Source organism: Nicotiana sylvestris, chromosome 6 (assembly GCF_000393655.2).
Source record: "Nicotiana sylvestris chromosome 6, ASM39365v2, whole genome shotgun sequence".
Lineage (NCBI taxonomy): Eukaryota > Viridiplantae > Streptophyta > Magnoliopsida > Solanales > Solanaceae > Nicotiana > Nicotiana sylvestris.
The window spans coordinates 151,069,153-151,086,523 of NC_091062.1; the positions used below are offsets into that span (position 1 = coordinate 151,069,153).

A 17,371-nucleotide genomic window follows, 5' to 3' on the forward strand; every position below is an offset into this window, starting at 1 on the left:
TTTCTAGTTCAACTGAACCGTCATATGGTGTTGAAACCCAAAAGCTTATTATTTTTTCATGTTGTATTTTGCACAACTACTTAAGAGGTGCAGATCCAAATGATGAGTTACTTGCACAAGTTGATGCGGAGCTTATGAATGATAATAATGTGCATGAAGAACCACCAAATCCTAGGGAAAGTAGTGAGGAGTTTAGAAAGGGGGAGTTGATTAGAGATGGCATAGCAGCTGACATGTGGGCTAATTATCAAGTTTAATCTTCTAGGAGAAAAAAAGTCAACAAATTTTTTCGTGTTTATTTATTTGATGTTGTTTGAAATTAATTTCGGCTATTGTTTAAATAAAATGTATTATGTACTATGCATTTATTTTATTTCATTTGGGCATTTATTTTATTTTATGTCTGCTTAATTTTTCATTAAGTCTTATGAATATCTCTTAATTATGTAGTTATCAATATGCCGAAAAAGTCAAAGGCATCCTCAAGCGACACAAATCTTTCAGATAACACTGTTTGTATTTGGTCAAATGTTATGGATGATGCCTTAATTGACGCATTCTATCATGAGCACACACTTGGAAACAGGGTTGGTGGAACTTTTACTCCACACGCGATTGATAATATAGTGAAAGAGATGCAATCAAAATTTCCAGATAAAGTTTTTAAGAAGGAGAGAGTTCACAACCAAATGAGAAATATTAAAACAAAATTTAGCAAGTGTTATGACACCTTTCAAAATGGGATGAGCGGGTTTGCATGGGATTCCAACACAAATATGTGGAATGCTGAATCTGAAGTATGGGATCAATTGATACAGGTACATTAATTTTTAGCAGTTTTGTTCTTTCGCATAATCCACGATGATAACTTCAGTTCTTGTATTATCATTAACAAACTGGATTCTGATCTATGTTTATGCAATAAAACATGTTTATTTTGGGGTGGTGCGTGGGAGGTAGGGATACTCTCATATCATTCTATAAGTTGCTAATAGAAAAGATGGATATATCCTCAAAAAAATAATATATGGTCAGCTTAACTATTTTATCAAGATATAGAGGATAAATGCATTGTGTTCATGCTCAACTACTAGTCGAGAAGATGTGCTTGCTCTGTTTGAAATGTACAAGAATGAGACTGTTCTAAATAGTTATGGAAAAATCCTTGTTAGGTATCCAGTCTCATTTTTTGCATTATTATATTGTACTTTTTTTTTTGTGCAAGCTAAGCCTGAAGCTGCTGAATGGAGAAACAAGCCGATTAGAAATTATGATAAGCTAATTGAGCTATATGGAAGGGATAGAGCTACTGGAAAGCAAGTTGAGACTGGAACAGATATGGTAAAAAGGGGTGCTTGTAATAATATGAGAAAATCACGTGATAGTCCATTAACTATTGATGAGGTAGATGAACTAATTTCCATGAATGCTGCCTCTTAGGAAAATATCGAGGAACATGGACAACATGAGCAATATCAATCAACTCACGAAGCACGTAAATCTAATGCATATTCAGAGGTACCGACTTCTAGCAGGAATAAAAAATCTAAACATGATCATCTTGAAGGCATGACTGATATGTTGAGAGGTGGGATGAATAATTTGGCTAATGCAATTAATCGGCTTTCAACTATGCCACCTATTCCTGAGAGTGAGATATGACAAATGGTACAAGTGTTGGATTTAGAGCCTAGTATGCACATGAAAGCTTATATATTTCTTTACAAACATGCAGACTTGTGCCGCACACTGATTGGGTGTCCATTGGAAGACCGCAAATTTCTTTTATTAACCTTGATGTCGTCACCGACTAAATATTTTTTGTGCTTTAGCTATTGAGGATTTTATAGACTTTGACTAGATCGATATAAATTTTATATGTCATGTTGCTAGAAATTTTTATTATATTATGCACTTTAAGTTTGGAATTATTTGAGATATGGAACAAGATCATTCCACTTCATGTGTTTTCTCTATATTGTAGTTGTTTAGTTATCTTCTACTTGTGTCCGTATTAGATCTGATATATCATTTTTCAAAGAATAGCATTTAGTACTACATATTTTGACAAGTACATGCAATTTAACATGTAAATAGCAAAACATAATCATAGATATAGATGCTTCGACCCTACCATTAGTCTCAAGTGTTATACCTCTTTCCAACCTTTAATAAAATAATTGAGGGTATTTTAGTAAACTTAGCAGTACAGTACAGTACAATACAGGCAAGCCAAACAATAAAGATGTTATTTAACAACAGCAAACGATACAGTCTATCCAAACGTTGTATCCATCAAAACGATACAATACAGTACAGTACAATAATCAAGTAACTTCTAAACTTGCAATAATGAATAATTTAGTGAAGTATAATATATTGTATTTATAATTAGCTATTTTATGTCTACCTATTATATTTTCATAGATGATGTTCTTAGTGTCCGTTTCTTTACGTTGCTTCCGCTGCTTTGTCATGACCACAATTTTTTTTTTTTTTATTGATATTGATATTCCTCAGAAAACATGTTGCTACAAATATAGCCCAACGTTGAGCTATAAAATAAAAGTGTGATTTTGAGATAAAGAGGATACAAATTCAACTTCCATATATTTATAAATTAGTCCGCGCTTTGCGCGATAGTAAAAATCCTCATCAAAAATTAGATTTTTTGTATTTATATTAAAAGAGTATTACAATTATTTTTAAAATTTGAATATTTGAAATACTCTTGTGTTCTCTAAATTCAAATGGATTAGATTAATACTTATGTTGTATTGGTTTCTCTAACTGATCAGTTGTGGTGAGATTCATTGTCTTTGGATACCGATTTGTTGATAATTGACTCCTTTAATCCGCAAATTGGGATGCCTCTTATTTTGGCTATCGATCTGTTGTACCCCAATGTAATTTTTTCCGTGCAATAAAGCCACCCCATAAATTGTATGTGGGAATGATGTATTAATTTCTCTTTCAATCTCCATAATCCCATAATTTTAATTAAACTGAAATATTGATGTGTTACAAATAATAACATAGCCTTCTTAGTCACTTGATCCGACAATTTTTCAAAGAGGGTAATCTCAAATTCATTGATCAATGATAATAATAATAATAATAATAATAATAACTTGGAGGGAAGCCACGGTTTATAATAAAGTTGACATACCTTTTTCTTTCTTCTAGTTTTTAAGAGTAAAATGTTGTGACGTTCGAAGTTCATGATTTAAAGAGGGCATAAGAGTGAGAATAATAATTAATCAGGTTACTTGATTATAGTCGCAAATCTTTGTAAAATCTGAAAAGTTAATAATACTGGGAGATATCATTGCCGTTGAACAAATTCACACTACTTGCCGCATGTTTAGTTCAAATTTCTAACATTTTTCCAACTTAAAATGTAATAAATAATCTCCAAACATATTTTTTTAAAAAAAGGTCTATCTCTACTCTTAGAGCTTCTCAAAATTTTAAATTTGCTATATATCTTAGCTCTCAATATGGCAAAAGTTGTAAAGACTAAATAAACACATTCACCTTTAACATAGTCAAATAATTGCAAAAAATCATATACATACCTAAATTTCTGTCTGCACCATAATTTATACTGATATGTAAATCTCAAAACATTTATCTTGAAATATGTGAAGACTTTAGATACATAAATTATCAACTCTGAGAGCTCCTCTTAAATGGACTTGTCGCATCAAAGTTCTATCGAGTGAAGTTTTCGATAATCACCTAGCCTTCTCTAACACGTTCAACGCAATTGAAAAGTCAAAGTCTTCAATTTGCCATGTGACCCAAAGACACAGTCAGAACTATCAACAACAGAGCGAACCAAACCAGTATGCCAGATAAACTTATCCTACATTCGGACCCTCCTTGCTGTAGGCAAAATTCATCATCCAAAGTCAGATTTGTATTGAATATTGGGTCAGCAATGCAACATACTTGCATAATACTCTTAACTGAGCAGCTAAGCATAGATAACTCAACTAAACTATAAGTAAAAAAATTTTAAAGGAAGAGGAGATCACTAAGGCAGCTAGAATTTCCAAATAATATATAAAGTTATAAACTACTAAATTCAAGGAATGTCTAAAATGTTAAAGTTAACAAAGAAAACAAATATTCAGAAAATTATTCAAGAAATTTTACAAAAGATCCATCGGGAATTCTAGGTTTGATATGACAATCAAGATCAAATTATTGTTAATTTCTATATAAACTTCGTTAGAGTATCAAAACTAAGACATAAAGCCCCATCCAAGTTTAACATACAAGGCAATGACCAAATTCTTAAGAAAAATATGTGTGACATTTTTATTGTTCACGAATAAATCTAATTTGAAAGAAAAATAGCAAACAGACCCACGGTTTGCGGAAAAAGGCTAAATCACCCATTTTTGTTTAGCTAATACTTCCAGAAAGTTACACGAAGCTTCCATCTTCTCTCTCATTGAACCAATTTCAATACCATCCTCCAGCATAATTTGAAGCAAAAATTATGATCAACAACAGATCTATCCACAAAATTGATGCAGAACTAATAACGGATTTGAAATCATCACATCACATAACAGAATAGAATTTTTCAAAGAGTACCAATGATCAAACTTGGAAATATATGGAACAAAGAATGCAAAATAAACAACATATTGTGACAATGGCTTTAAGCTTAACGCAATTTATCTTCAATATTGAAGCAACATATTCTAACAGAAGCGGCGATAGAGAAAATGAAAAGCACTGACCTTTGTGAAAATCAAAAGATCAATAATTGCACAGCAGAGTATGTAAATATGGAGATAATTGTACTGTAAGGTGGAATCTCGCTGATGAAAAAGGATGTATATCGCTGTCACCCTATTCTTCTCCACTAACTTCCCAAAAATTGGTAAATGCAAAGTTACATTCCAATCTTTATGAGTTACACGCACGTCACTCCATAGCAACGTTGGCGGGGAAGTGATTTTCTGCTAAAAGACGCTCCAAATTCAGAGGATTGAATAAATGTGACGTTTGGGGGTAAAAACCCGAAAGTGACGGTTGAATTGAATTTTCTTAAAAGAAGCAATTGTTTTATCATTTATAAAAAGAAGAAAAGGGAAAAATCTGGAAAAAAAGATAAATGTAAATGCTGGTTTTGGAGAGTGCCACCTCACCGTCTCTTGGCCCTGCTTTATATTATTATATAGATTATTATACCCAAACTATTATCGGAAAGAAAAGACAGAACAAAGAAAATCAATATGTTAAATAGAATAGGTTTCTCCTTTGTTTCTTTCACTTATATGTATTAGATTTTGTTTTCCTATTCCAATTCAAATATTTTACTTAGACGAATTTATCAAGAGGACTTCCAGTGGCGGTGGCATTGGGTTCTGATATGTAAAACAAAAGAATCTTAAATAATTTTACTCTTTACGGTAGGATCCCAAGTAATCATGGACATTTAGAAACAATGAAAAACATAAGAGAATCCTCTTAACTGATGAAAGGCAGAGGAATATAAAATAACCAATCAATGTAATTTGCAAAAGAAATAAACACAATCACAGATAATTTAATCCACCAACCGGTCATCTACAGTTTTTGAAGAGCATCAACTTATATAGCTGACAGCAAAAAGATTTGTATAAATCAACCAAATAAAAAGTACCAAATATCAATGACTCTATTTTTAGTACTCTCAGAATATTATTGCAAAAATCCAGGTGAATAACATAATACACGTATCAATGCGAACTCAAATTCTCTGTTCTGCTTCTTCTATATACACGATGTTACGGAAAGAAAAACAATTGGCTTAAAAAGAAAACCTGGAAACACACAAAGCTGGAGATGGAATGAATCAAGTAGCAGCTGCAACTTGGAACTACGATAAAGTTCATGAAGATTTTGGAATTTTAACTCCTTTTATAGAAGCGTTTTCAAATATACAAAATGTCGGATTCATAAACCAAAAAGAATTTGAGTAGGACATCATTTGTAGGAGACCCCGAATGTGAAGAAGACTCCTGTATGAGTTGTACATGCTTACGATATTAACAGTTTTTATTTTTATTTTTTCAAGAGATATATATTATTAGTATTTATATATAATTACAGTTTTATCCAACTTAAGACAAAATTACGAAGGATAAAAAAAGCGAACAACATTTCGACATGGTCTTCGTGCTTTTATTATAGACTAGCTTTAGTGTACGTGCGTTGCACGTGTGCTTAGCGTCAATCAACAAAATATGTGTATATGAAGAACATGTAAATCAAGTTATCAAATGCTAAATTTTAAAATGTCTACATTAAGTTAATATTTTAAAATAAGTAACTTTGTACATAGAAAAATATAGGGAGTTGCCATTTATTTAAATGAATACCAAAAGAAAGAAAATTAATTAATGGCAACTCACTTAGAATGTATTTTGTCTTCCAATGTTTCATCGTTATTATTTTTAATGTTTTCATTTTTAACAGTTTGACTCTACTACTATATTAAAATTGATTTTATTATAAATTTTGAAAATAATGACTTAGATATTTCACAAATTAATTATTAAATCGAAGATTTTTTTGGTTAATTAGGACTGTTCTTAACGTTAAAGAGAATATTTTTTTGTTGATTCAAATATTAATATTAGCTCATCCAAAGTTTTAAATATTTAACTGTATTTATAATTTTATCCAATATGAATTCTACGTTCAATGTAATAAAAAATCGCTAGGACATCACTTTTGGACTTTTATGTCAGTACAACCATTAGTGTTTGAATATTACCAACACTTCTCTTTCTTTTATATTCTTAAAATTAAATTATTTTCTTATTTAAGCTTGATACTTGAATTTTAAAAAAATAAAATTGATTGAGATTACTACGTTTGTGATTGCTAGGTATTTGTTTTTACTCCCAAGTATGATTTAATAACAAAAGTTTAGTTGATAAATTTTAAAATTCTAAATATGAGAAAATAATTCAATGAGCATTTTATTATTTAAAATAAATACTCGTAAATCTTGAAAATGTACTCCTAAAACTGGGGAAAAAAGAGAGGAAAATAAAGACACATACAGGAAGAAAAGGAAAATAAGGACTACTAAACCTAAATTTTTATAACAAAAAAATACTCGTAAACCCAATATAAAAAAAATACTTGTGAAATGCTTGGAATTCAGTACCCTAAATCTAAATAGAGTTTATATGAAGGACTCCAATTAAATAACATAACTTTTTAGATCAGATTCCTAAGAGCTAGGGAAATAATTACCTGATTATTCCTAAATATTAGAAATATAATTAAATGATAATTCCTACAATTTAAAAAATAAATTATTATTTTGTTTAATATGAAAGCTAGTTTTAAAGAGTAAAAAATACGAACCATTGCGCGTGAATACTATCTAGATGAGTATGAACTATTAAAATGTTACATAAATATTTTATTAAAAATTATGTTTGAGAGATAAAATAAAAGTTATAGAAAAAATATATGTTCTTGAAAATAGTGATTGTTGAACCTATCTTAGCTAACACAATAAGCAAAGAAACTATACCCCATATAAGCCCTCAATCATGTGAGTCAATATATTCAACTTAAAATTATTATAAGTTTTATAATATCATTACTTTAATTTCACAAGTTATCATTTTTCAGTTTTAGTTTTAGCAAGAACGCATTAATCCTTGAACATTTAAGTTATTATGTAAAATTTATTTGAAAAATTATATATTCTTAAGTTCATTATAGAAAACACAAATAACTCAACTAACTACTTTTTTCTCGCAAATACAAATTGTGCTATATACTTTAATCAATAAAAAAAATATAGTAACTGATTTCAACAAATTAGTAAAGAACCCAGTGTCTATGATTGTAATAAAATTATATGCAATTCACGGGTTCTAAAAAGACTATGCTAATACTATTTTGGAAGCAGTAACAATATATAATACATGTTAAAATTAAAATTAGGTTTAGTTCTATATGTTATTCAAATATTTTAAACGTAGATTTACTTTTTGAAGAAAAAAAAATTAGTTTTCAAAAGGTATAAAAGTTAGCATATAGATCAATTTTCACTATGTGGCAGTTAACTCTATATAACTCTCTCTACAAAAAAAAAATTACACAAATAAATGCTTACTTGATTTAAATTCCTAAATATTAGGATTTCTTAAATAGTTCAAATAATGAAGTATTTAATAACTATAATTTTAATTTATTTCAAAATCCTAAATATTAGGAAAATAAAAAGTCTTAATTATTCGGAAAATAATAAAATTACTATTTTGTCTAATATGAGATCTATCTTTAAAGGATAAAAGAGTCGAACGACATTTCGCTAAGGGCATTCGTGCTTTTAATATAGTATAGATAAATATAGATATAAATATAGATATATAAATGCTCCTCTTAACAGGTAATTTCTTAAATGAAATAAATCAATCTTTCATTATGACGGAGTTTACGTTATTTTAGATTTGGACAGTTCTAAACTTCAAACCCTTGGGAGGGAGTTTTCAAACAGCATCCCAAAGATCAGAAGTTGTAAATTAGTCAAGCCTAACTTCAGACCTAAACTGAAGTTTGAAAACTTCAGTTCTCAAGCGGAAGTTTGATTCCGAAGAGATTATAATTTTATAAATTTTGACTATGTTTTAAATAGTAGTCACCCAAATGGTTATTTGTGCACTTGCCCCTCAATTATTCCATGCAAATATCTATACACGAACCAATTATTGGGCCAACCCCTGGAATTGGCTTTCCATATGCTTCAAGGTGGAAATGACACCACGTAGTTATTTTTAAGCATGTTGTTTAAGTTTTATTCGGTGAATGCAAATTATTTAATATTTAGCTACAACATAAAAAAGTGGGCAGATGCTGCTTTTTCTTCGCTTCCTCAAACTACAGGATAGTGTGTCGTGAAATTAAATTTTTTAGTACTAAACTTCAGGACACGTTAGTTCAGATGTCTCGAAGTTAAGTTTTTTAGTTTAGAACTTTAGGATAAGGTGGTCATAAAGTTCAATTTTCAGTTCAAAACTTAAAGACATTGTGTTCTTAAGTTCAATCTTTTTCAATTCAAAATTTTATGATAATTTATCCTTAAGTTCAACTTTTTCAGTTCAAAACGTTCGGACATTGTGTCAATAAGTTTACTTTTCAATTCAAAATTTAAAACTTTTAACTTTAGTATTTTGAAGTGCAGTTTTTTTCAATTTAAACTTCAGGGACACTGTATCCTAAAATTCAGTTTTTCATTTGAAAATTTCAGGACAACGTATCTTGATTTTAATTTTTCAGTTCATACCTGTATATCAAATTTCAGGCTATTTCTATTCTGCAAAATATATAAAGCCAACAATTTGAAAGTGAAAGTTTTGTTATCGGTTAAAATGAAAGTGGTACAACTTTCATCAATGAGGGTGTATATCGATGAAGCTGTGTCAATTTATGAATTATTTGTAAAAGGAATGAATTCTTTGGCAGAAAATATTGTGTGTAAGAAGACATAGAAGAAGAGAAACAAGCGAGACGGAGAAGAGAATCGGGCTACTCTTTTTTAAGTGGCTGGCTATACTTTAAGTTATCTGTAAACCTTGGTTGAAACTTAAATAGCACTTGGAAAAATGGTTGTCCGTGCACTTCGCCTGCTTCAAGCCTTCAAATTTTATGGCTATTTGTGCACTTGCCCCTCAGTTATTCGACGCAAATATCCATACACAAATCAAATATTGGGGCTATTGGGCTTTGCATATGCTTCAAGCCTTCAAATTTTAGATCTTGCCTACCTATTGCAAATGTAGTACGGTGTACCTTTTAATTTTGTATTTCTCATATATATATATATATATATATATATATATATATATATATATATATATATATATATAAAGGAAGGGAAACATAATGCTGACTTGGCACCTCTCTTTGGCCAAGAAAAGCACTTATCTTTTTTCTTAATTTTTTGCCTTTTTTCTCTTGCTTTTCTATTAAATATATATTTTCTTCTTTCCAAGAGAAAAAGTGAAATGGTTGTTATTAAAGTTGTAACTGATGCAATTAATTATAGTACTCATAATGCTAATTAAACTAGGGTCAGTAAACGTTACAATCTATTCTTATTACCCAACTTAACTTATCAATTTTATTGGTTACATTTTTTTACTATAAATACTAAGTCATATCTTCTCCATCACATAACTCTCTTCTCTTCATCTATAATCATTCATTTTCATTGTCTCTTTTTTATTTGAAGCTCTCTCTATAGAAAGATTTTTTCCCTCCCGAAGGTTATTTCATCTTAAATCTTTTGGCTGTTAGTTATGGAATAGGAAATAGAAGAACATATGTCGCTACAAGTGACAGTATTTGGGGAGTCAAATACAAGCTTGATGAAGACGCTATTATCAATGATATATGCATATTTTGTTACTCTTAATCTGCCGCATGCTTGTAATTGTAGTGAGTTCATAAGTAATAGTTTTGCCTTTTCATTGGTGTAAAAATATCCTATTTTTTGGATATTAGGCCTGATTATACTAAGTAAATATATATAGGCATATCTGAATGGTAGGAATAAACAATCGAGAGAGTATTAATTTTTTGAAATTTTTCATATGTTTGGTAAGAGGGGGATTGTTGATATGGTTATTTAAGGAAGGGTAATGATTTCTGATTTTATGGAGGAACTAAAGAGTATGAAATATTAGAAAGAAAATGAAACAAGAAGATAACATAAAGAAAAAAATGTGTATTCTGGCTACAACTTTTTATATATATTATATTTTGTTAAACATTTAAATGTATAACTTTTATTTTGAACATCAGATTACTTTTATGAAGAGATGTGAGAGAGGGGGTGATGAGGGATGAGAGGGAAATATAATTAAGATTATGTAAAAATTAATTTTTAACTTTTTTTATGTAGTACAAAATATAATATTCAAAAAAATTAATTAAGAGAGAAATTTTAATTAGTAAGAGCAGAAAGGAGAATTGACTTAGGTTATTTAAGGAAGGATATACGGAAAATAATGTTAGAATGAATTAAAATAAATAGTATAAGGAAAAGGGGTAGGATGAAATTATCAAAATGAAAAACGATAGAAAAAAAAAAGATTAACAACCAAAGGATAGATTATCAACAAGAAAAATGACAAAAAAGGGAAACGAGAATTCAAAAATGTCATCAGATGAAAAAAAATTCAAAATGTTAAGGTAATGAGAAGTATTAAATAATAAACTATTTTTTTTTTTGTATTTCGAGAATTAGAACTATTTTTTTCTTTTTAAAAAGGTAAAGAAAAGTAAAATTAAATAAATATTAATTTACTAAATTCTTAAATTTTGAAAATAGAAGTATCTAACTTAAACGTATCAACTAGAAATTTTAAGAAAATAATTGAGATGGAGGTACAAAATTAAGTATCTACTATCAACAACTCTTTTAATATTTCGGTATTAGAAAAATTATCATGTCATTAATTAACTGCGCTAAGCACGATCATATTTAATAGTGATCAATGTATTCGGATTCTAGTATATACTAATGATGCATATCAACTAAAACTACATTTCATTTGTGTTGACGTATATTTTGTACATACATTATGTTTTAATGGATTGAATATTCTATTTCTTTTCGACAAGTTAGACCTCAACATCCCTAAATTCTCATTATCTGTTTTCCTAGGCTAGATGATCTAATGTCTGCTTGTAATTTATACTATATTAAAAACACGAAAATCCTTAGAGAAATATCGTTCACCATTTTAAACATATATAAGTATAATTTATAATGGATAAAATTATAAATACAAATAAATTACTTTTGAAAAAAAAGATATAACCGTAGAATAAAAAGAAATAATAATTAAGAAGAGTAGTAGGAACCTTCTTCCTTAATTAGTATCCCTAATAATCTACCAAAGATTGTAAAGTCAAAAAATTCGTAGGTAAAAGGAAAAACAATAAGACAACAATTAGGAGACCAATTACTTTCGTAGGGTAAAAATGAAAAAAAAATCTATACTATATTAAAAGCACGAAGATTCTTGAGACGTCGTTCGTCTTTTTTACCTTTTAAAATTGAGTTCATACTAGAAAAATAGTCATTTTATGGTTTTCCTAAATACTTAGTAATAGTCATTTATATAGAAATCCCTAATATTTCGGAATTTAATCTTTTCCTTATATAAATTTTACTTATATAAGTCCTTCCTTATTTCAACTAGGTAGGAAATATTAATCCTTACTATAATTAAACAAAGATTTTTCAATAATAGCGTTTAAAAATTTCCTTTCTCATCACTAATATTTAGTACAGAACACAATTTGCTTTCTTCTTGAGGAATGAGCAGACTTTGATTAGCCAAATGAGTGATTATAGACAAATGAGTTTAAAATCAAAACCCACAAGCCACACTCAAATATAAATGACTAGCTAAAATTTACATACAAAAATATAAATGCACATTCAAATAAATATTATAATAGATATAAATTTTTAATATTTATGGTTATTGTAATCTTTAGCACATCATCAAATTCTAAAAATATTATCGAAGTGATACGTTGAATGCATGACAAATACATATTATTTTATATTAATATTTAAATAAACTTTGTATTCGTCGATATAGGTTCACGCACAAAGCGCGTACCTTAAGACCTGTTTTGTTAGAAAATCCTCAAAACAAACATCCGTATAATACTCATTGATATTGTAAATATTTGCCGGCAACATATTACAACATAAGATCATGATTTATCCATTCGATGATTAGCACAATACTAACCCAGCAAAAAGCACCTTTTTGGTTATTTTCTTCAAACTTTTTTATTTTTTACTATTTTATCAAAAAATTTCAATGTCCGAATTTATCACTCGGTATGTGAAAAAAGAGCAATAAAAACAACAGTCTACTTTGCAGAGATGCGTATGTACTATTATATTAATATCCTATAATATTAAAGAAGAGATGGATTATGATTGGATGCCAAATTTAAATGTACTCAATTGTTGCTAGTACATGCACGAAGCATCTGGGTAGTTATCACCTTTTTAAGGGTGACAGCACATTACATGAAGATAATTGGTTTAGGTTGCTCACTTATGTCCAACTTTAACTATCGTTGATGAAATAATCAAAAACCAATTATAGAAAAACCACCGAATATTTGATAGGGGAAAACCATCAAACAACCCAATACAACTGCTTAAATAGAATCAAACGGACATAGATTTCAAGAGCTAATACAAAAAATTTAAGAAGTAAAAGGAGTTTATGAATTTCCAAATTCAAACTATATATAGGAATATAACTTTAAATTTAAAAAAAAAGGAAGGCAAAATTAAAAACTGGCTCCAATTATATCGAAGTTTATAAGATTTTTCGCAAAATTAAAATACTTTCAAGTTCTTTTAAGCTTTTCCCTTTGAAAATAAAATTAAGAACTGTTACCAAATTCTTGTTTTGCTTCCTCAAAGTTGAGTAGAGTAATCTTGATAAATAAGATATTCAATATATTTTCCATTGTTTTGAACAAAATTAGTTTTTTCTGTATTTTCATAATTATTATTTAAATCTGACTTTTGTAAGATGAATTCATGTTTGACCAAAATGGAGAAATAAATCGTGTCTATCCAAAATTAAAAAATGGTCGTGTAAGAAATAACATTTAGTTTAATAAATCACATCGATTTTTCTATTGGAATATTACCACCACCTTTTTCTAATTACTTGACAAAGACTCAAACAGTAACACAAAACAAACAGCCAGAAACCGGTTTCCAAAACCCAGCGAAATGGTTTTACTTTGGCCTGTTGTATTTAACTTTTCGATTTCAAATTTCAGGCATAAATACCCCAGCAATGCAGTGCCACATCACACCTCAAGATATTTAACTCAGTATTCAGAAACAACCAAAGTTCTTCTCTACATAAATTTTTCATATTTTAGTGATTAGTGAAGGAAATCAAGAAGAAGAAAAATGTCAAGCACAGTCGGGCAAATCATTCGTTGCAAAGGTATGAAACATTCATTTAATTTCTTATACATTATCCTTAATAGTTAAGTAATGACACAGTGATCAAAAGGTTATGTTTTTCTTTTTCTGAATATTTTGGTGGTACGTTTTTGAACTAATGGACGTGTATTTTATAGCTGCTGTGGCATGGGAGGCAGGGAAGCCATTAGTAATGGAGGAAGTGGAGGTGGCACCTCCACAAAAAATGGAAGTTCGTCTTAAGATCCTTTACACTTCTCTCTGTCATACTGATGTCTACTTCTGGGAAGCAAAGGTAAAAAAAAAAACAAGTTACATTCTTGAAAAAATTTCTTAACTTGAGCAAATATCACAATGTGGATTGCTATCTTTTAACTCATTCGACTGATTCAGGGCCAAAATCCAGTCTTTCCTCGCATTCTTGGACATGAAGCAGCAGGGTATGTACTTTGTTGTTTCAATTGATTAATTTAAACTCATCACTGATTGTTTCTAAAGCCAAAAGGGTACTGAATTCTGTTGTATTCTTGATTTAAATATTTTGGATTTAGGATTGTGGAGAGTGTTGGAGAGGGAGTAACAGAAGTTGCACCAGGAGACCATGTTTTGCCTGTGTTTACAGGGGAATGTAAAGATTGTGCTCATTGCAAATCGGAAGAAAGCAATATGTGCAGCCTCTTAAGGATCAACACTGATAGGGGAGTAATGATTCAAGATGGAGAATCAAGGTTTTCCATAAATGGAAAGCCTATTTACCATTTTGTTGGGACCTCTACCTTTAGTGAGTACACTGTGGTCCATGTTGGTTGTGTTGCTAAAATCAACCCCCTTGCTCCTCTTGACAAAGTCTGTGTCCTCAGTTGTGGAATCTCCACAGGTATAGGAGAAATTATCAACCGTATCTCAAATAGTAGTTTCATTTGAGGAGTTCAATTGTTGATTGATCAAATGATTCTTTTTCTAGGCCTTGGTGCAACTTTGAATGTGGCTAAACCAACAAAAGGATCAAGTGTGGCTATATTTGGACTGGGGGCTGTAGGCCTTGCTGTGAGTACTAATTTTCAATGATTTGTTCTTTCCATATGTTACTTTAAGGATCTTATCAATGATTTGATCTCATTTGGTCAGGCTGCAGAAGGAGCAAGAATTGCTGGTGCTTCAAGGATAATTGGAGTTGATTTAAATGCTAGCAGATTTGAGTTAGGTAATTAAGTTGTACCTACACGTGCCTTGCTATTTTTCACTTGAATCTTCAACAGTCTTGATCCTTTATCCTTTTAATTCCATCCTCATAGCTTGCCTCAACTCATTCATCCATTTAATTTGCCTATATTCTACAGCTAAGAAATTTGGTGTGACAGAGTTTGTGAATCCAAAGGATTATAGTAAACCAGTTCAAGAGGTACATATACATATTTCTTTCACTAAATAGATTATTTTGCAAATAACAGCGTTGAGTGAAAGTTGATTTAACTTTTTCTTGATTGTTTTGTTAGGTAATTGCTGAGATGACTGATGGCGGAGTAGACAGGAGTGTTGAATGTACAGGCCATATTGACGCTATGATTTCAGCATTTGAATGTGTCCATGATGTATGTGTTTTCTGTCAACAAATTACCTAATTAGCTTATGTTCTTAATTATCACTACATTAATTACATGCCGTGTAATTAATATTCAGGGTTGGGGAGTGGCTGTTCTTGTTGGAGTACCTCATAAAGAAGCTGTATTCAAGACACACCCTATGAACTTGTTGAATGAAAGGACTCTCAAGGGAACATTCTTTGGAAACTACAAGCCCCGTTCGGATCTTCCTTGTGTCGTCGAAAAATACATGAACAAGGAACTTGAATTGGACAAGTTCATCACTCATAAACTCCCATTTGCTGAAATCAACAAGGCTTTTGATTTAATGTTGAAAGGAGAAGGCCTTCGTTGCATCATCAAAATGGAGGACTAAACTTTCTAGCAGTGGAGAACTTCTAGTGTTTACTCTTTGAGAAAAGACCAATAAATTGTCATTTGTCATTATTTCTTTGGTGATTGAGTTGTAACATTCTGGTCCAAGTCCATCCATGTCTCTTCTTGCTTTTTCGCTTATAGATATGCTTTGTCCTTAATAACGCCATATCTATCTGTTCTTGTAAATATATATAGTACTCCATTCCTTTGTTATATATATATATATATATATATATATATATATCTACCTTGGGATTTCACATATTTTTCAGCCCATTAGCTGCCTCAGCCAAAAAGGCAACGATTTTGTTCTCATCATGATGTGTGAGTTCTTTTTGATAAGTAAGGAAAAGTTTTATATAAGAAGCAGCACCAAGAGTATGTTGTCATGTACAGAATACATCAAAAGAAGATGTTACAAGCTCTGTAATAAAGTCAGTCATGGCTTCAACATCGTGAGTATCTTGTACATTTGCCTTGTTACGTACTCCAAAAGGTAAGCTAAGAAATTTAAGACTAGCTACATACTCCTTTTTGTCCTAAAAATTTCTCTCACCAAAATGCATATATCCCAGTCTCTTGAATGTAGGCCCCCTACTCACCTCTTGTGCATCTTTGTAGAAGCTAAGTTCCGGTGCAGATTGTCCATTTTAGGCACAAAATATTAAAAAGCATATACGAACAATGGAGCAGTAATTTTGCAATATATGTAGAAATAGGTGGTTTGTGTCCTCTAGTAGTTCTTTATATAGAGAGCATTTGCGAGTATTCCTTTTCTTTGCAAGTTAGACTGTCTGAGACATGCATCTTTTCCCAACCATGTTTCATGCCAAAAGCTAGCTTTTCGACCTAAACTTCTCTTCAGATTTCCCAATTTTATTCATGGCTGCTGTTGTTATTATTCCCTTTTCTTTACAAATAGCTATTGTTCCATCTATTTAGCTTTTGTTGCTCAGTTTCTTCACAAATGTAATTTCTCTCATATTTCGGTTCCTTTCTTTAGTTCGTACCTCTTTCTGAGTGAGATTTTTATTTTTACTTTTTGAGTAAAGATTTTCATTTTTATTTAAAACTTGTATTTGTGTTGGCTCAAACTTGACATGCATGTGCTTCAATTAGTTCGAGCATTGTTTTTAACTCAGTGGCTATTTGGTGTGACTTCGGGTTAGAGATGTTGTATTTCTTTTCCTATTCTCTGTTTCACCATAGTTTGATTTTTGTCACAAGCTTTTTTGATTGATTACTTGCTGCTCTACAGAAATACAAGTCTTATTTGAGTTATAGCTTGCACTAAAGCAAGAAGTGATACTCTCGGTACGTATGGCAATAAGCAATGATTTGGAAAACATGTTGCAGTTGATTTCACTGAGGTAGGATGCATTCGTAAGACCTT

The 17,371-nt window shown here is 30.3% G+C and overlaps 2 protein-coding genes across 2 annotated transcripts; both read left to right on the top strand.

The window, feature by feature from the left end:
* Nucleotides 1–458: 458 nt before the first annotated feature.
* On the top strand, nucleotides 459–1,662 carry LOC138871479 (uncharacterized). Its single transcript, XM_070149360.1, has 3 exons — nucleotides 459–818; nucleotides 1,231–1,341; nucleotides 1,441–1,662. Exons 1-3 carry the CDS (start codon nucleotides 459–461, stop codon nucleotides 1,660–1,662), a joined length of 693 nt encoding a protein of 230 aa, XP_070005461.1.
* A 12,228-nt stretch (nucleotides 1,663–13,890) lies between these two features.
* Nucleotides 13,891–16,144, top strand: LOC104246619 (alcohol dehydrogenase 1). The gene is made up of 9 exons (XM_009802481.2): nucleotides 13,891–14,039; nucleotides 14,176–14,312; nucleotides 14,411–14,457; nucleotides 14,569–14,894; nucleotides 14,982–15,064; nucleotides 15,146–15,221; nucleotides 15,358–15,419; nucleotides 15,514–15,609; nucleotides 15,698–16,144. The coding sequence occupies exons 1-9, from the start codon at nucleotides 14,003–14,005 to the stop codon at nucleotides 15,974–15,976; spliced, it is 1,143 nt and encodes a 380-aa protein (XP_009800783.1). The 5' UTR covers nucleotides 13,891–14,002; the 3' UTR covers nucleotides 15,977–16,144.
* The last annotated feature ends 1,227 nt before the right edge of the window (nucleotides 16,145–17,371 follow it).